The sequence below is a fragment of the Arachis hypogaea genome, chromosome 19, assembly GCF_003086295.3.
Source record: "Arachis hypogaea cultivar Tifrunner chromosome 19, arahy.Tifrunner.gnm2.J5K5, whole genome shotgun sequence".
Classification (NCBI taxonomy): domain Eukaryota; kingdom Viridiplantae; phylum Streptophyta; class Magnoliopsida; order Fabales; family Fabaceae; genus Arachis; species Arachis hypogaea.
This window is the reverse complement of record NC_092054.1, coordinates 123,560,924-123,581,653: the sequence shown is the minus strand read 5'-3', so window position 1 is coordinate 123,581,653 and position 20,730 is coordinate 123,560,924. Positions and strand designations below refer to the sequence as shown.

General features: G+C 33.9%; 1 protein-coding gene across 1 annotated transcript; it reads left to right on the top strand.

Moving 5' to 3' along the window:
* Positions 1-16,766: 16,766 nt before the first annotated feature.
* Positions 16,767-19,100, top strand: LOC112777112 (plastid-lipid-associated protein 6, chloroplastic). Its single transcript, XM_025821397.3, has 4 exons — positions 16,767-17,283; positions 17,810-18,046; positions 18,395-18,521; positions 18,663-19,100. Exons 1-4 carry the CDS (start codon positions 17,017-17,019, stop codon positions 18,875-18,877), a joined length of 846 nt encoding a protein of 281 aa, XP_025677182.1. The 5' UTR covers positions 16,767-17,016; the 3' UTR covers positions 18,878-19,100.
* The last annotated feature ends 1,630 nt before the right edge of the window (positions 19,101-20,730 follow it).

Sequence of the window (20,730 nt, the reverse complement as noted above, 5' to 3'; positions counted from 1 at the left end):
TATGTTCAGAATTTTGAGAAAATTAGTAAAAGTCAATATTTTTTTTTTCTTTCTTGCCTTCAAATTATTTTTTTAATTGATTATATTGAAATTGCGAATAGATGTTGGACAGTTTTACGAAACTCGAACTTAAATAAAAATTGTGTAACTAGCAATTTTAAAATATACAAATTATAAAAATAATGTAGATAATACTTAAACAAAAGTATTAAATAAAATTTTGAATAAGACTGTTGAAATTAGTTTAAAATTTTAAATGTAATTCAAATTTTATAAATTTTAGTGAAGTAGAAATTATTTTACTTTGCCACATTATAGATGTCAAATATTTTTGTGTAGATGAATTTTTAGTTGGATTTATTTCTCTTTTATGTGTGTGAAGTTTAAATCTAATTTTTTAGGTGTCTTTTTATATCTTTTTATCATTAATTTAATTAAAATTTTGGGGTTTTTGAGAAAAAGAGAGAGTGTAGCTACAAAACTGAAAGAGGGGAGAAAAAACAAAATTTCAGTTTTTATGTAAAGTAACAATCTTTGAAAGCTCTTTTTTATTTGTTCACCATTGATCAGTCTGAAATTCGGACGGCAGGTTTATATCATCTTTTTCTTTATTTTAGATGATAGAGATGCTGATTAGAGGTCTATTGGATTTTTTTTTTATCTTTTTGTTACTCATTTGTAAGATTTGGTGTTTTGGTATTTTGCTTGGTTGTATGCACGATTTATGCTTTATTTGAGACTCTCTTATATCTCATATTTGATTATAGTAGAGCTATTTCATTGATTTGGACGACTCGTGGCTTTTACCTCTCACATTAAGGGAAGTCTTCCACGTTAAAATCTTGATATATTCTTGTTGCTTTACTTGATATATTTACTTGCTCATAGTTGCTGTCATATTGTATTGGGAGTGCTTTCAAATTATTCTTGTGTTAGATATTGTGTTGTTTCACCTGTTGGACTTTTTCATACTGGCATAAGAGCTTATTGGTATTTTTCTGAATTTGCGATTCTATAAACAATAAAAGCTAATACTAATACTAGTAGGATGATCACTCTTAATAGTCCTAATTATGATTTGTGGAGGGCTGTCAAACGGGTTAGCCCGACCCATTTAGGCTCGGCCCGTAGGTTAAATGGGTTGAACCCTTTAAACCCGCTTCATTCACGGGCCATAATTTTTCAGTCCAGACCGTTTATTGTCAGCCTGATTGGTTAAACGGGATAGCCCGTTTATCCTTTTATTTTATTTTTTGAAAAATATTTTGACAAAAAATATCACTTTTAGGTCAAAAACTTTTAAAAAATAATATTTTTTTCAGTTGATGTGTTGGATTTTCGGATCGGATCGAGAGAAATATCGGCTAAAAGTACTACTTTTTTTGAAAAAATGTAAAAAAAATTAAATAAGCCACCCGTTTAGCCCGCGAGCTAGCCCGTTTAACCCGTCATTTTTTTCGGGTTAATCGGGCTCAACTCGTTTAACCCAAAATTTAAACGGGCTTAATTTTAGGTAAAGTCCGCCCATTTAAATGGATAAACGGGCTGGCCCGATGGGTTTGGCCCATTTTGACAGCCTTATGTGAAAGTCAAAGATGAAAGATTTACTTTATGACAAGAATTTTCATCAACCAATTTTTAGTACTGAGAAGCCTAATAATAAATTTGATGATGATCCAAAGATGAGAGATCCAAACTTGATGTAAAGACTAGACAATGTATTTTTATTGGTTTTGGCATGGATGAGTTTGGTTATAGATTTTATGATCATGTTAACAAAAAGGTGATTCAAAATAAAGATGTTATTTTTCTTTAAGACCAAATATTGAAGAATATTGATAATGCAAAGAAGTCAAGGTTCATCCTAGTGATAATTTTTCTGACTTGGATATTACTCCTTTTATACTTATGGTAGAAGATGGTAGAGTTGAAGTTCAAAATAATGAGCAAGATACAGTTGCAGGTGAAAATGGAACAGTTGATCCAATGCATGATCAAGTTGGTGATGATGATCTTGATAAACAACTAGCTTTGGAAATCGCTGCAAATGCACTTAAAAAGTCTACAAGAGAAAAGAAGTCATCGTCAAGGTATTTTCCACATGACTTTATCTTATTGACTGAAGGGGAGAACCTGAATGCTATAGAGAGGCTGTTGAAGATGGAAGCAAAGTTTAATGGCTTAAAACTATGTAAGAAGAAATGAAGTCCTTACTTGAAAATGATACCTATGAGTTGGTGAAACTACCTAAGGGTATGAGAATTTTGAAGAACAAATGGGTATTCAGAATCAAGAATGAAAAGCACAATTCTAAGTCTCGATATAATGATAGATTGGTTGTTAGAGACTTTAGATAGAGAAAAGGTGTTGATTATGAGAAGATTTTTTCTCTTATTTTAATAATCTCATCCATTTGTGCTGTACTTGGATTAGTAGCTTCTCTTAATCTGGAGATTGAGCAAATGGATATGAAGATAGCTTTACTTTATGGTGATTTAGACAAGAAAATCTACATTGAATAACCGGAAGACTTTATTGTTAAAGGAGAAGAAGACCTTGTATGTAAGTTTAAGAAGAGTTTTTATGGGTTGAAGTAAGTTCCAATACAATGGTACAAGAAATTTAAATCTGTTAGGTAGCGTTTGGTGGAGAGACAGAGATGGAAAGACTGAGACTGAGAGACAAAGACTAAGAGACAAAAATTGAAATAATCTCAGTATTCTGTTTGGTGCAAAGTGAGAGACAGAAATTGAAACAAGAATGAAACTCTAATTTAATTTGTACAAAGGGTAAAATTGAAATTAATTAATTGAAATGATGATATTTTAGGTATAAAATGTTATTAAAGTTTCAGTCTCCATCTCTAAAAATTTTAGTCCTCTGTGTCCCTACTTTTTGGAGGTACTGAAATACTGAAATTTTAGGGACAAAAACAGAAATTTTAGTACCAGTCTCTGAACCAACAAATATAATATTGAGTCTCAGTCTCTCAGTCTCTATCTCAGTACCTCAAAACAAACACTACCTTATGGAAGAGCATGGTTACCATAAGATAACTTCAGATCATTGTATATTTGTAAAAAAAAAAAATTGATGGTGATTTTATTATTTTTTTTATGTGGATAATATTTGGATTGTGGGCAAGAATGTTTTGAGAATTAATGAGTTGAAAAAATAGTTGAGCAAGTTTTTTGCTGTGAAGGACTTGGTCCTGCCAAGCAGATTTTGGGCATGACTAATACATTAATACTAATTATAGAGATTTCAAAAAGCTTTATTTGTCACAAGAAATGTACATAAAGAAAGTGTTTCAAAAGTTTGGCATGATTGATGCTAAATGTGTTGCTAGTTCTTTTGCTTCTCATTTTAAGTTGAGTACCAAGCAATGTTCAACCATTGACAAGAAGAAACAAGCAATGAATGAAATTTCTTATGTTTCAGCTATTTAGAAGCTTGATGTATGCTATAGTATGCACTAGATCAGACATTGCTTATGCGGTTGGTACTATGAGTTATTTCCTCTCTAATCTAGGTAAAGAATATTGAAATACTGTTAAATGGATTATGAGATATCTCAAAGGTATAACTAACTTGAGTTTGAGTTTTGGTGGTGAGAAATCTTTACTAGTTGGCCTTACCGATGCAGACATGGTTAGAGATATTAATTCTCGAAAGTCTACTTTAGATTATTTGGTCAAGTTTGTAGAAGAAGCTATTTCATGGCAATCAGGATTGCAAAAGTATGTTGCATTTTTTACTACAGAGGTAGAGTTTATTGCTGCATCTAAAGCGTGTAAAGAGTTGTTGTGGATGAAGAAGTTTCTTGGAGATCTTGGTTTCAAGTGAGACCGTTACATGCTATTTTGTGACAGTAAAAATGCTATTCATCTTGCTAAGATTTCTATCTTTCATATAAGATCTAAACATATTGATGTTAGGTATTACTGAATACATGATGTGTTGAATTTCAAGCTATTAAACTTTGAGAAAGTTCACATTGATAATAATAATATTGATATGATGACAAAAACATTACCAAGAGATAAGCTTGAAACATATTATTTGATCATTGGAATAGTCAGGGCCTCTACCTAATGGAGAAGGAAAGATTTGTTAGGCTTGTTTTTATTCCTACGTAAGGTCCAAATTCAAATTTTTAGGGGTGTCTCCTTGCACCCTTTTTTCACTAATCTAATAAGAATTTTAGAGTCTTTGAGAGAAAGAGAGAGTGCAATCACAAAAGTGGAAGAGAAGAGAAAAAAATGAATTTTCATTTTTATGCAGAGCAGAAATCTATGAACAGTAGTTTCTTATTCGTTCACCTTTGGATCAATATGAAATTTCGATTGCAAGTTCTCTCATCTTGTTCTTTATTATGGATGGTGGAGATGTTGATTGAAGGTATTTAGTGAGAAATTGGCTTCGCACAGTAGCTCTGATTTTGGATATTTTTTATCTTTTGGTCACTTATTTTTAAGTTCTGGTGTTTTGGTATTTCGACTGATTGTATACACGATTTGTCTTTTATTTGAAACTCTCTTGTACCTCATATTTGATTATAGTGGATCTATTTTATTAGTTTGGACGAATTGTTGTTTTTACTTTCTATATTGAGAGAATTTTCTACGTTAAAATCTAGGAATTGTTGCTTTACTTGATATATTTACTTTCTCATAGTTGCTGCTATATTGTGTTGTGAGTGCTTTCATATTATCCTTGTGTTGGATATTTGTATTGTTTTCACTGAACTGTTTCACTTTCGAGGTATAGCTCATCCCTTGTAATGTTGTAATATGCCTTTTCTTTAATGAAGTGAGTATAACTCGGATGTTAAAAAATACGATGAGTGAGTACCTACAAAATATATTCTGACACTTAAATCAGTATGTATTTAAGAGGCATAAGAATTTTATGAATATAGAATATTAGTGAATATTTTATCGACATATAGACGTCATAAAACTAATTATATGAGTATAAAAACATAAAATATGATATTAGTGTGTAGAAGTTCATAAATCTTTCCTTGTTGAGTGATAGATAGTATTTTTATATAGACATTAGGTTGATGGAGGATGACCATTTGATCATTAAGATAGAAATAATGGTCATTAAGTTTAGAACAATGTTAGGGAACTAAAAGGGTATGTATTAGCAAAAAATCAGCCAAATACCTTTGGGTGAATCCAAAATCTCTACGAGCTAATATATATAGATGTTTCTTCTGCTAAATATCAGAATGTTTCTTTTTCATACTAAATGGATGTTCTTTTATATATTTTTCGAACTTTTTTGTATTGCAAATGTGAATGTCTCTATTTCTTTGAGAATTTCATATTTTTTTAAAATTTTATAGATATTTAATTATTTTTCCTAAAATATAACTGGATATTTCTTTGTTAAGTATTAGGGTTTTTTTTCATATTAAATGAATATTTTTTTTATATTTTTGTAATTGTGTAGTTTGCAGTCTCTTTAATTATCAAAACGGCACCTAATATCCCAAAACGCAGAGAGCAACATCTGCAACAAACCCCTAATTACAAACATGTGTGTTGAATACAAACCAATCCCATCTTCCTCCATCTTCTTCAAAATTCCGGCAACGGCAGCCACGTCTCCAGCGTAGCAGTGTGCAACGAAGAAGTAGTTGTGTCCCGTCAGATCCAGATTCACGCCAAGCGTGGACATGAAATCCACCACGCGCCGTGACAAACCCTAATTTGACGGTTTGTTTTGTATTGATTTTTGGGGATTTTATCACCTTTTACCCATATTTATTCAAGAAATAGCATGGTTTTGTATATTCTCCTTTAATTGTGCTTGAATGTGAAAACATGCTTTTTAGGACTCAAAATAGCTAAATTTAATTCACCTTGATTCTATTAGATGCCTTGATATGTTTGTTAAGTGATTTAAGGTTTAGGAGGCAAAGGTTGGATCAAGGGAATGAAGAAAGAAAGCATGAAAAGTTGGAGAACTCATGAAGAAATGGAAGAACCGGAAAGCTGTCAAGCCGACCTCTTCGCACTTAATCGACCATAACTTGAGCTACAGAGGTCCAAATGATGCGGTTTCAGTTGGGTTGGAAAGCTAACATCCAGGGCTTCGAAACGATATAATATTTGCTATGGTTAAACCGCGCATGGTGACGCGTACGCGCATAGTACGCGCACGCGCCGTTGCTGCCACCTGGTTCACTTAAAACAAAACGTGGCCAGCGAATTCTAAAGCCTTGTGGGCCCAATCCAACTCATTTCTGATGCTATTTAAGCCAAGGATTGAAGGGGGAATGAAGATACTTTACATACTTTTACATACTTTTCATACTTTAGATGTTAGTTACCATTAGTTTAGTTTTAGCTTAGTTTAGTAGTTAGAGTTAGTTTCTAGAGAGAGAAGCTCTCACTTCTCTCTAGAATTAGGATTAGGTTTAGTTCTTAGATCTAGATTTTAATTCATCTTCTTCTACTTCTATCTTCTCAATTCCTTGTTGTTACATTCATTATTCTTCCATCCTTTTGTTGTAATTTCCTTTATGTTGTTCTTGCATTTTGTTGTAGATCTACTTTTGTTCCTTCCTTTCTCTTTCAATTCAATTCAAGGTAAATCATAATAATTGTGTTCATTTGATTTGTTGTTGTTTAATTCCTTGCAAATTGAGTAGTGTAGATTTACTTTTCTTGCAATTTTACTATGCTTTCTTTTTATGCCTTCCAAGTGTTTGATGAAATGCTTGGTTGGATTTTAGAGTAGAATTTTATGTTCTTGGCTTGGAAAGGTAACTTAGGAACTCTTGAGTTACTAATGTCCAAGTAATTGATGATTGGGATCCATTGACTCTAGTTCTCACTAATTGAATTAGTGGAGAGTTAGGACTTATGGACTAGGATTGACATAGCTCATTTGACTTTCCTTTACTACTAGTTAGAGGATGATTTAATGAGATTAATCCTTGCCAATTCTCATATTGTGGTTAGTGATTAGGATAGAGGTCCTTGACCACCAACCCTTGCCAAGACCTTTTTAGGCCTTAGTTTACTTTCTTGCCATTTATCTTTCATGTTTCTTATTAAAACCCCAAAAATAACTCACAACCAATAACAAAACACTTCATTACAATTCCTAGGGAGAACGACCCGAGGTTTGAATACTTCCGGTTATTAATTTTAGGGGTTTGTTACTTGTGACAAACAATCTTTTGTATGAAAGGATTATTGCTTGGTTTAGAAACTATACTTGCAACGAGAATTCATTTGTGAATTCTAAACCGTCAAAAATCCAATCGTCAAAATGGCGCCGTTGCCGGGGAATTGCAATGGTGTTATGTTATTGGTTATTGTATATATGTGAATAGTGTGAATATGTTTGCTTTTGTTAGCTCTTGCTAGTTTTAGGATTTAATTTTCTTGCTTCTTATTTGATTTTGTTTTCATTTTCTTCTTGCTATCATGAATTCTCACCTTGGCTATGAGTTTGGTTATCAACATGTTGTAGGAAATGAGGACTATAATGAAGATGTGTATCAAGAATGGGATGACCAAAGGTGGGAGGAGCCATATGCATATGATGAATCCTCATGGCAACAACCTCCACCAATGCACTATGAAGAAGAGCCATTCTATGATGCATACCAATCCAATGGCTATGGTGACTCACCTTGTGACTTCCAAGAACCACCACCATACACCTATGAGCCATATCCTCAACATAACCCTCAACCATACTCACAAGCCCCTTCTTACCAACCATCTTCATATGACCCTAATCCATATCCATCCTACCAACAACCATATGAGCAATATGAACCACACATAGAGCCACCACCACGCCAACATCAACATTTTCAAGAGCCACCTCCTCCACATTATTACCAAGATGAACCACCTCCAATATATGAAAATTTGCAACCACAAGATGAATACCACTTTCCACCACAACCTCCCATGGAAGAATATTCATGTCCATCAATCCAAGAGCCATATGATCCTAATCATATTATTCAAGAGGAACAAGAGTCAAGGGATCATCTCAAGGAAATATTGGATCAACTTCAAGTAACCATGGAGCGTGTTGTGCAACAAGTGGAAAGAGTGGAAATTATTGAACCACCACAACTCTACCAAGAAGAACCACCTTCCTACTATGAACCCTTCCCCCAAATTGATGAACCCCTCCATCCACCCCAACCTCCAATGGATGACATCCTTGATGTTCTTGTTCAAGGACAAGAGGAAATGAAAAGGGATGTGCAACAATTCACGGCCGCCTTGGATGAGGTGGTAAACCGGTTAGCATCCCAATGCTTGAACTCTCAAGGAACTCCCATGGCTACATGTGGGGAATCAAATGAAGAGCATAACATAAAAAAGAGATTGGTGGAGAATGAGGGAAGTTGCTTTGTATTGGAACAATTGGAGGAAGCTATGATTATTGAAGAAAGGGAAGAATTGGTTGAAGACTTAGGAGATGCGGAGCCTCCATGGGAATCTAGAATTGAAGAAAACCCCTCCAAGATGATTGAAAAATTGATGCTAGGAAGGAAAGTGCACACCTTCCAAGACATATTCCATATGAAGATTTGGATGGGATAGAGCAAGAAGTGAGTTCCCTTGGTGATGAAGATCAAGCATCAAACCTTAGTGGTGAAGAATCCTTTGAGCATGAAGAACCTTCTCCCAACAAGATGGAAAGCAATGTGGAGGTAAATTTTTCTTACCCTCCCATTTATGACTTGAGTAGGAGAAAAGGTTTATATAAAATTGTTGAACAAAGGATTATAATTGAGAAGTCTTGTGAAGAGGTGGAAATCCTTAGAAAAAGGAGGATGGGAATTGAATACGCTTTATCAAAACTCTTGGAGTTGTCTTTGCCTAGGTTGCCATCTACTCCTTCATTTGAGTGGGTGAAATTTATTTCTATTAGCTTTATTATCCCACTTGAATATGGTTTGCTTGAAACGGATGGCCAACTTAGGGAGCTTTGTGGGATGAAGCGTAAACGAAAAAGGTTTTGTGGTTGGCGTTGCAAATCAAGGCTCATTATGGTTGATGCATCAAACATGAGATATAAAGGTTGGAGTAGTGCTCAAATAGATGGGTCTAGGAGGATTGTTGGCCACTATATAGAGAATTCACCTTACTCACCACCCGGTTGGACTAATAATGATGACCAACCTCAAGACGGGTGTGAAAACAAAGTGTGGGATCCCGGATTACAAGAAGAGGATCAACTTTGGGAGCCCCAAGCTTGTGAAGAACTCCATCAAGACTTGGCTCAATCCATGAAGAATCTTGGGGCACAATGGAGAACCAAGCATTGGTGGGAGTTCCAAGATGAATACAAGCACAAGCCACCTTGATGAGGAGCTCCCCATAAGTCCAACTTAAGGACAATAAACAAAAGTGCTAGGTGGGAGACAACCCACCATGGTAAAATCCTTTCATTTTCTCTTTTGTATATATTGGTAGAATTAGCTTAATTTCATGTTTTGTTTAGTTAGTTGAGTATGTTTGGTAGTTTAAGTATGTTAAATAAGGTTTTATGGTGTTTTGGTAGCTGTTTGGAGGTTTGAAATGCTTGGATTGGTGCAAAAACATAGAAAAAAATTTTGAAAAATAGAGCACCATCCACGCGTACGCGTACATGGCGCGTACGCGCACTTACAGCATTTCCGACCATCCACACGCGCGCGCCATGCGTGCGTACGCGTGGATTGAGAAGTTCCAACCTCCATACATTTTCCAGAGAGTTGTGCCTGCGCCGTGCCAACGTTGTGCCTCTGGCACAAACCTATTTGCGCGCTCGCGCACATGACGCGTACGCGTCACTCTCGAAATAAGCCATCCGCGCGCGCGCGGCATGCGCGCGCGCGCGGCATGCGCGCGTACGCGCGGATTTCCTTCCTTCACCACATTTCTTTTCTTCTCCTCTTTCTATTTTTTTCCTTCTCCTTTCTCCTACCCCTCATCCAACACTTCCAAACACCATTGACAACCATTTATTTTAGTTAACAAATTAGTTAGTTAGTTAGTTGATTAGTTAGTTTTAGTTTAGTTTTCATTTTATTTTCTCTCTTTTCATCATAAGTGTTGGAGTATTGACTTTGTTTACTATACATTGCTATATCCCTTATTGCCTAAATGCTATTTTAGCATGAATAATTTTAGATGATCTTTGTTGGATTCTATGATTGAGGTTATATTTTGTTACTTGGTTTTGAGTTCTTCATGCTTACCTTTTGAAAAATACCAAGTGATGAGAATTGTCTTCGAGCTTATAACTCTTTTGAATTGCATGTTGTAGCTAGCCATCATGAGATTTGAACCGTATTCTTTGATATGATTAGGCAATCTCTTGATGGATAATGTTGAGCATTTACCTTAATGCTTTGTATTTCATGATTATATCCATCCATATGTTTGACTTGAATGCTTTCATGCTTCTCTAATGCTTGTCTTACCTTACAAGCTTACTTAAAGCATCTCAAGCACACTAGGATAAGTGAAGTGCACGCTTCTTTTGTGACATAGCTTTTATGCTAATGTGTATTCTAAACCGCGCAATTTAGAATTCACACACCTAATATTTCTTAATGTCACACTAATTCACTCACCTCATTCTAGTGATTTACCTCATTCCAACAATGTATGCTTCCTTGCTTTTATATCTTCTCATCTTATGGTGTTATATTTTTGTTTTTCATAACAAATGCACCACAAGCAACCATGGGAGCGGAAGAAAGAACACATAGCAATCCGGAGAGTCGCCGTACCCCCTTGCTCATCTTTGAGTGCATCGAGGACGGTGCAAACTTTTAAGTGTGGGGAGGTCGTCCGACCGGTCGGCGATTTTGGGTGACAAATTTCTAATCCCAACACTTTTGCATTTCATTTTAGGATTTTAGGATTTTTACTTGCATTTTCTTATTTTTGCATATGTATACACAATAAGCTTAGTCAAGATAATGAGAATTTTTCAAGATTTCTATCTATAGGGCATGTCAATTGATTTGAGTGAAAACTTTTCATAGAACTTACTTGAATTATATATATTGTGGAACATGTTTTGAGCTAAGAACACAAGCTTGTGAGATTTGAGCCTAACGGTGTGGTCACATCTTACAACCACTTATTTTTCCTTCTTGTGTGCATTATTCTCTTTCTATGATTGTAATCTTTGATTTGTTTGATTCTTTATGCCCATTATTTTGTGTATTCATGCATTTATATGATTGAGGCCATCATTTTATTAGCTCACTTACCCAAATGGCCTTACCTTTTACCTCCTATTGTTAGCCAAATTTGAGCCTACGATTAACCCACTTGTTCTTAATTTAGCACATTACAAGCCTAAAGCGGAAAACAATAAATGTCCTTATTTGGATCTTTGATTAGCTTAGGCTAGTGTGTGTGAGTATCATTCAAGTGTGGGAACCTTGGGACATTGGGAGAATAAAAGGGTAGTTTTGTAATTTTTTTGTTGTAAATATTGGAAATTGGGTACATGCTCATGTATTGATTAAATGTATAGACCTTATGCATTGATGTTCTTGTATGTAGTTTGAAAGAAAAAATGAGAAAGACAAAAGAAAAAGAAAAAAATATATGGAAAAGAAAAGAAAAAAAATAGAAAAAGAAAGAAAAAGAAAAAGAAAAAGAAATAAAAAGGGGACAAAATGCCCCAAAGCAAAGTGAAGCTCAATAAAGATCAATGCATATAAGTTGTAATAAAAAAAAAAGAAAATGCATGAGTATGTTTAAAAAAAAAAAGTGAAAAAATGGGTAGTTAGGTTAGTTTTGAAGTTGTATAAGATGTCATAGGTTAGGTGGGAAGTTTAAACTTATCAAAGATTCAAATTTCAAGCTCACTTGACCAAATATGCATCCTACCTTGACCCTAGCCCCATTACAACTAATAAAAAGACCTCATGATACTTGTATGCATGCATGAAATAAATGTTGATTGTTAGAAGAAAAACAAATCTTGGAAAGCATGAAATAGAGGAGAATTGAGTGAATCAACCCTAAACACTTGAGCGAATAGAGTGCAAACACATCCGGTGAGGGTTTGATGCTCAACTACATGTTTTCACCTATGATCATCATTCTTCATGCAAGTTTGTAAAAATATTTAATAACTCAATTCAATTGTGGATTAGACTTGCTAGTCCTTAGCCCTTGTGCATATATGTTTCTTGGGAATTGATTTATTTTTGACCAAGCACTTGCATTCATTTAGATAGTTGCATATAGGTAGATTGCATTTAGTTAGTTTCCATTGAATAAATGCCATACCCTTCCTTCATTCTTGGTTTAAGCATGAGGACATGCTTGGTTTAAGTGTGGGGAGGTTGACAAACCCCAATTTGACGGTTTGTTTTGTATTGATTTTTGGGGATTTTATCACCTTTTACCCATATTTATTCAAGAAATAGCATGGTTTTGTATATTCTCCTTTAATTGTGCTTGAATGTGAAAACATGCTTTTTAGGACTCAAAATAGCTAAATTTAATTCACCTTGATTCTATTAGATGCCTTGATATGTTTGTTAAGTGATTTAAGGTTTAGGAGGCAAAGGTTGGATCAAGGGAATGAAGAAAGAAAGCATGAAAAGTTGGAGAACTCATGAAGAAATGGAAGAACCGGAAAGCTGTCAAGCCGACCTCTTCGCACTTAATCGGCCATAACTTGAGCTACAGAGGTCCAAATGATGCGGTTCCAGTTGGGTTGGAAAGCTAACATCCGGGACTTCGAAATGATATAAGATTTGCTATGGTTGAACTGCGCATGGTGACGCGTACGCGCATAGTACGCGCACGCGCCGTTGCTGCCACCTGGTTCACTTAAAACAAAACGTGGCCAGCGAATTCTAAAGCCTTGTGGGCCCAATCCAACTCATTTCTGATGCTATTTAAGCCAAGGATTGAAGGGGGAATGAAGATACTTTACATACTTTTACATACTTTTCATACTTTAGATGTTAGTTACCATTAGTTTAGTTTTAGCTTAGTTTAGTAGTTAGAGTTAGTTTCTAGAGAGAGAAGCTCTCACTTCTCTCTAGAATTAGGATTAGGTTTAGTTCTTAGATCTAGATTTTAATTCATCTTCTTCTACTTCTATCTTCTCAATTCCTTGTTGTTACATTCATTCTTCTTCCATCCTTTTGTTGTAATTTCCTTTATGTTGTTCTTGCATTTTGTTGTAGATCTACTTTTGTTCCTTCCTTTCTCTTTCAATTCAATTCAAGGTAAATCATAATAATTGTGTTCATTTAATTTGTTGTTGTTTAATTCCTTGCAAATTGAGTAGTGTAGATTTACTTTTCTTGCAATTTTACTATGCTTTCCTTTTATGCCTTCCAAGTGTTTGATGAAATGCTTGGTTGGATTTTAGAGTAGAATTTTATGTTCTTGGCTTGGAAAGGTAACTTAGGAACTCTTGAGTTACTAATGTCCAAGTAATTGATGATTGGGATCCATTGACTCTAGTTCTCACTAATTGAATTAGTGGAGAGTTAGGACTTATGGACTAGGATTGACATAGCTCATTTGACTTTCCTTTACTACTAGTTAGAGGATGATTTAATGAGATTAATCCTTGCCAATTCTCATATTGTGGTTAGTGATTAGGATAGAGGTCCTTGACCACCAACCCTTGCCAAGACCTTTTTAGGCCTTAGTTTACTTTCTTGCCATTTATCTTTCATGTTTCTTATTAAAACCCCAAAAATAACTCACAACCAATAACAAAACACTTCATTACAATTCCTAGGAAGAACGACCCGAGGTTTGAATACTTCGGTTATTAATTTTAGGGGTTTGTTACTTGTGACAAACAATCTTTTGTATGAAAGGATTATTGCTTGGTTTAGAAACTATACTTGCAACGAGAATTCATTTGTGAATTCTAAACCGTCAAAAATCCAATCGTCACGCCGCGCGTGGTCTATGGCTTTCTGGCGCGTTAGGATGTTCAGGACGGGGTAGAAGGTGGTCACACTGGGGCGGCAGCCTCTGGCGTCGGTACGTGCCATATGTTCGATGACGTGGATGACGCGCTGGAACTTGCGGAGGCGTGTGATGAGGGAATTGAACGCGTTCTTGCGAGTGATGCCGCGGTTGAGGGTGGATAGGGTTTGAAGGAGGGAAGAGGAGAAGGTTTCATCGGTGACAAAGTCGAAGGTGGACTTCGTGTTGAAGCAGTTGTCTTGGATGTGCTTGTTGAGGGCGTCGCGGAGAGCATGGAAGTCGCCGGAGAGGTCTGTGTGTGTGTGATTATTGGAGGTGGGTAGGTTAATGTGAGAGAGAAGAATAAGGTTTTTATAGGTTTTAATTAGGTTTACTTAATCAAATTTAAATTTTTTAAATTTTGAATTTAAAAAATTTAAAATTAATTATTAATATAAATTAATGTGATTTTGTTTAGTTTTTGGCTGGTAACCTCTTGGTTCCATATACTTTTTCTTAAGTTTATCGGTTACAAAATTAAGAATGAATATTTTAAAGCTCGGTTATATAATTCATATTAAGTAATATATCACCTTTTTTTTTTACAATCATTGTCTTTACTGGTCTCCTTTATTGAGTCATTCTATAATTTCATAAGATAATTACTATCAACTCCTAAATTTACTGGTCATTAATTATGAGTTACCATGAGTACACACATTAATAACTTAGGCCGCGTTTGTTTACGTCATGGGACATTGAGATAGGAACACAAAGATATAAAATCGTGTATGGCAGATGAGATATGGATAGAGACATTGTATTTAGAGACACTGAATTAGTATATTTTATATTCATTCTAACAGAAAGAACACAAAAATACTAAAAAGGGACACAATTTTTTTTCTTTCATTATTTTTGTTATTTTTTTATAATTATATTTTTATTCTCAAATTTTTGAATGAAAAAAGAAACAAAAAATAAATTAGACTTTCATAAATTTGTTCTAATTTATCAGCAAACAAAATATAAGAATACTAAAATTTATGTCTTTATCTTTTGTGTCTTATTCTCAATATCTTATCTTGTCTTATTTTCAAAACCAAACACAATCTTAAGTCGATGAGAAATGCTTAACCCAATATTTATGGTTTATATATAAACCTAATTAAACGTTACATTGTTTTTATTTATTTTCGTGGATACAAACTCATAACATTACTATCCCTTTAAGAATCGATATCCATTATAACTTTAAGGGTTAAGTACTAAATTGGTCTCCTACGTTTGGATATAATTCTGTTTTGGTTTTTAAGATTTAAAGTGTCCTATTTGAATTCAAAAAAGTTTCATTCAGCTTCAATATACTCCAACCGTGAGGTCAAAGTTAAATAATTAACGGAATATCTTACATGACAACAATACAAGAACAATGTCAATAATCTGGAGAACAAGTACAAGTTCCAGAGACATAAAATCAACCGTGAATACATCAATATATTTTTTTATCATTCTCTTTAGTTCTATAGAAAATACTTCATTTAAATTATAAAAAAAGAATAAATAAATGTATTGATGTATCCACGGTTGATTTTGTGCCTCTGGAGCTTATATTTGTTCTCCAAATTATGACCTTGTTCTTATACTTCTGTCATGTAGGACATTCCCTTAATTATTTAACTTTGATCTCACGGTGGGACTATATTGAAACTAAATGAAATTTTTTTTGGATTCAAATAGGACGCTTTAAATTTTAAGGACCAAAATAAGATTACGCCCAAACGTAAGGGACTAATTTAGTACTTTACCCTAACTTTAAAATAGAAATTGATATGATATTAACCTCTTATTTAGCTCCTTCACTTGGTTATCAAACAGTTGACACTCTTATTATCTACCTTTATTTAGCCGTGTAAATTATGAAAATAGTACCCAAAAATTTACATCGCTGATAAAAATAAATTTAAAAGATGCTAACTACAAATAAGTCCCGAAAAAATTAAAAAACAGGACAAAAAAAACTAAATATTAAATATATATTTTAAACAAAGATGTTAGAGATCAGAATTTGATACAAATTTTTGTAAATATTATTAAAAAAAAATTTCATCCTTAAATTTTGATAATTTTATGTTAAATAAATTTTTTTAAATTTTTTATTGTGAATACCATATGTTATTAAAAAATAAAAAAATCTAAAGATCCAATTTTGTTTTAATTTTTTTTTGCACTTTCTAAATATTTATTTAAATATATCTACAAAAATTTAAATAAAATGAATATATCATTTGTTAAATATAAAAGATTTTTTATCACTTATAAAAAAATAATATTTATTAATTATTTTATTATATTTTTAAATCATTCAATATTTTATTGATAATATCTTTCAAAAATTATTTTGTTAGCCTCTGATTTTTTTGGATATGAAATTAGTAATTAATCCTTATTTAGCCTACAAATAACCCTAATTGTAATTAAGCTGTACTCCTACAAAAAAAACCCTAAACCCTAAACCCTAAACCCTAATCTAGTAACTAAGCTCCTGAATCTTGATAACGCCTACTAGGTCTAAGTAGGTGAATGATTCAATGTCTAAGTAGTCTCTTTTTTTTTTGTCTATGTAGTCTAACATTAAGTAGAGGGTAATTTTGGGCTTAGGGTCTGTCCAGCAAACCCAACTCTACCATATACTTGATAATTTGGGCCTTCTTAGTGGGCTTTCGAAATTTTTCTGTACACTCCTAAACAAAAATGATTACATCATTTTTGCCGTCGGTTTTTTTTTTATCATTTCGTCAAAGGCCTGGTTTGAGTGGCAAAGGAGTTGCCTCCAAAAGTCTGCAAGGTTCTAGGAAGAAGTGGCAGAGGAAAAAAGTAGAAACTAGAAAGTGTGAAAGAACAGAAAATCCTACTTGGATCCCAGGAGCGTTACGTGGCGCACAATTGGTGAGCCATGAGCCTCCCTTCACAAAGTAAAGTGTGTTGTTGCTGACGTTGACTTCAATAGTATTAAGAAGAAGGAATATCTATCTCTGTGTCCTGCTTCCACACTTGCTTGGTGTTCATGGCTTCTCTCAACTTGTTCCCTCACACCTCTTCACCTTCTTGTTCCTCCTCCTCCTCCTCCTCCTCCTTTAGGAGCGGTTGCTCCTTTCTGAGGCCAAACTCTTCCGTTAACCTTCAAAGCTTTCGCCGCACTCACACCCGCAGCCTCAGCCTTGTCGTGAAATCAACAGCGGGTGACACATCTGTGGCTGACCCTCCTCCTTCTTTCTCAGGGGACCGGGTCTCTTCTTCTGATTCTATCTCCTCTCTCAAGCTCACTCTCCTGGTTCGTAATTTGTTCCCTTTTACGCTTCTTTCCATCTATATTTTGCCTCCTTTTAGTCACTAGTCAAAACCAGTATCTGTAAAAAAAATCAGTATCTGTAAATAATATATGATTTTTGGCCCTGCACATGGTAAAATTACAAAAGAAAAGAAAAAAAAAAAGAAAAAGAAAAAGAAGAAGAAATTTGGGGGCAATTACTTGATACTTCTAGGGTTAGTAAGATGGTACTTCATCATATACTAAAGTTCTTACTTCATTAGGTAGCATGAGGACTTGTATGGTTAAATTCACGCCTGTGGGATTTTAGTAATTATGGTTACATTTTTCTTAACAGCTTTTCATATTTGAGATTGTTAGTCACGATTTTTTATTTTTTTTTTTGGTATATTAATGCATACGACTATTGTCACATATACTTGTGCTAGGGTTCCGGAATTCTAATTATCATCATGTTCACTGCTGCTTTTTGTATAGTTTATGTTTGTTCTAGGATTTGGCTTTTAATACTTGCGGAATTATTATGCAGAGTGCTGTTTCTGGGCTGAATAGAGGTCTTGCTGCAAACGAGGATGATCTGAGAAAGGCAGATGCTGCAGCTAAGGAACTCGAAGCTGCCGGAGGACTAGTTGATCTCTCGGCTGACCTCGATAAATTGCAAGGAAGATGGAGACTGATATATAGCAGTGCATTCTCATCTCGTACTCTAGGCGGCAGCCGGCCTGGACCTCCCACCGGAAGACTCCTTCCTATAACTCTTGGACAGGTCTGTTGCTGAACACGTATCATGCATGATATAACTGTAAATTGCTTTTGCCTGGCGGCATGAAATATATTTGAAAATGATTCATAATAGTTGAGCAAATTGCAGATTCTTATAGAAGTCTATTGTTTAGAGATATAAAATTGTTTTGTGTTCTTTCACGCATAGTTCTTGACATAGAATTAGAGCCGCTATAAGTCTTGTTTGGTAATTTTCTGTGGAAGTTGAGGCTGAGAAACTACTAAGATGCTTCTATTAGATTTTATATAATTACAAACTATAGTGACAGTTTGCCAAATCTATTACTGTTGCATTTCTAGTTTTCTACTGAATTTGCACTGTTTCTTGTAGGTTTTTCAACGAATTGACATCTTGAGCAAAGATTTTGATAATATAGTGGAGGTTCAATTGGGTGCTCCGTGGCCCTTCCCCCCACTTGATGCAACAGCGACGTTAGCTCATAAATTTGAACTCATAGGTTGGTTTTATGTTTTCAAATTTCTTAATATTTATTTGCATTATATATACCATTTTTGTGATTGCTACTCTTTGCCAGATATGTTAATTTTAAAGTCTTGAAACTGCCATTTTTGTGGTGTATGGGTTTGTAATGTCTCAGGATCATCAAAGATCAAAATTACATTTGAGAAAACCACTGTGAAGACAGCTGGGAATTTATCACAGTTGCCGCCGTTTGAGTTACCTCGAATTCCTGATTCATTCAGGCCTCCGTCTAATACAGGAAGTGGAGAATTCGAAGTTACCTATCTTGACACAGATACTCGCATCACGAGAGGAGATAGAGGCGAGCTCAGAGTCTTTGTGATTTCATGAGTTCCAGACGTATGTACCTTGCTTTTTCTATGAATTTGAACATATACCAGCACCAACTTCTATCCTTCTTTGGAAGCTTCCCTTTTCAGTGTTCTCTGTCATAAGTTCTTCAATATTGTAACATTGGTATACTGATGTAATTAAACCACACCATGTACCTTCAAGAGAATAATGGGTTACTTTTTGTTCATATATAATATAATCTATTTCATCCTTCGAGAAATTGTTGCTCGCAGAATTTCGGATTTAGATACTTAACTTCTTCAACTATAGGCTTTCTTCTGTATACAGTTTTTCTTTTTTATCTTTTCAACAAATTTTCTAGACCAGAACATTTTACATGACTGAAGTTTCTGTTTTCCCGCATTTCTGGAGTAAGGATATATTTTCACTAATATTTTGATATCCAACTAAGATGCTTCTTAGTTCTTTCCGCTCCATTTTGCATTGTTTTCATCTTGAATTGGTTGTTTATGACTTTATGTGTTTCCTTGAATTCAATAAATTTGTATGCTTTTCTTTATTTGGCCAAGGAACTTGTGTCTCTCACAGCTTCTTTTCCTTGCCAAAACCATGTTGGATTTCTTGCTATTATGGGTTGACATCTGAAGAATTATTACTTACATGCATAAATATAACTGACATCTTCCAAATGTTTGAGTTATATATTCTTCAGATTTTCATGGAGCTATAGCTTTGATTCAGATGTCTCTCTTGACAGACACCAGGTAGGTGACAGACCTAGAGCAATGGTAACATTACTTTCTTGCCGAGAAACTGTACTTGACAAGCTTTTGGTTCCTGCATAACTAACCGAGTTGAATGTCCATTTAGCATAACACACAGCTTCACTGGCTGAATTGGAGGTAGAAAATTTTAGTCACGTAAATCATAGGAGAACCTTATTAGCATGATCTACATTGCATTTCAAAGATATTTTATTTATTTACATTCCCTGCTATGAAAAGCGTGAAGTCTACCAAAGAAAATTGTTGGAAGTTGGGGTCGCATTTAGTGATAAATTGATAATACATTAATACATGAACATAGGAACTATAAGTGTATAAGAATTCTATAAGGAAGATGTTCACATATACCAATGTACTTTTCGGTATATGTTGTTCTGTTGTTTTGAGCCATTTAGAATTTAGATATATAGTAAAGGAAAATGATCACGTATTCCATTGCAAAAATTGGAATACGATATTTCATGCACGAAAAGTTTGCCAAGTAGTTATTTGTCTTATAGCGGAGGTGGAAATGACAAAAATAACTCCAGGTAGAGTTGATTTGTCACAAAAGATCAACTCAAAAAAAATTGGTTAGTAGCTAACAAATAACAAATAAGAACGTATAATAGAAAGGTTACTTTATTGCAGATATTGGTCCACAATTATTGTGTTCAAATCTAATTAAATGAAAATTAATTTTCGATGGATCTATATATAAACAATATCATAAATAAATTATATAAGTTAATATAATAAATAAATAGTTATAATTTCATATTTTGAAAAGTTTAATAAAATTATGTAGGCCATTAACTATATTATGTGTATATACTAAAAATTAGCTATTCACATAAATATATATTAAAAAATTAAATATTACATATATTATATATAAATATATAATAGTTAATTTAGTGAAAAATTTTAATGTATATAATATTTTTGCTTAAGTCATAACATTGGTATGCATAAAATAACAACGAATATATTAAATATAATAACTTATTTACTACTTATTTAATAATATTAAACATATAAATTCATGTATTAACAAGTATTTTAATATTTATTAAATTATTATTTAATTTAATAATTAAATTATAGAGTTTAATTTGAATTTAT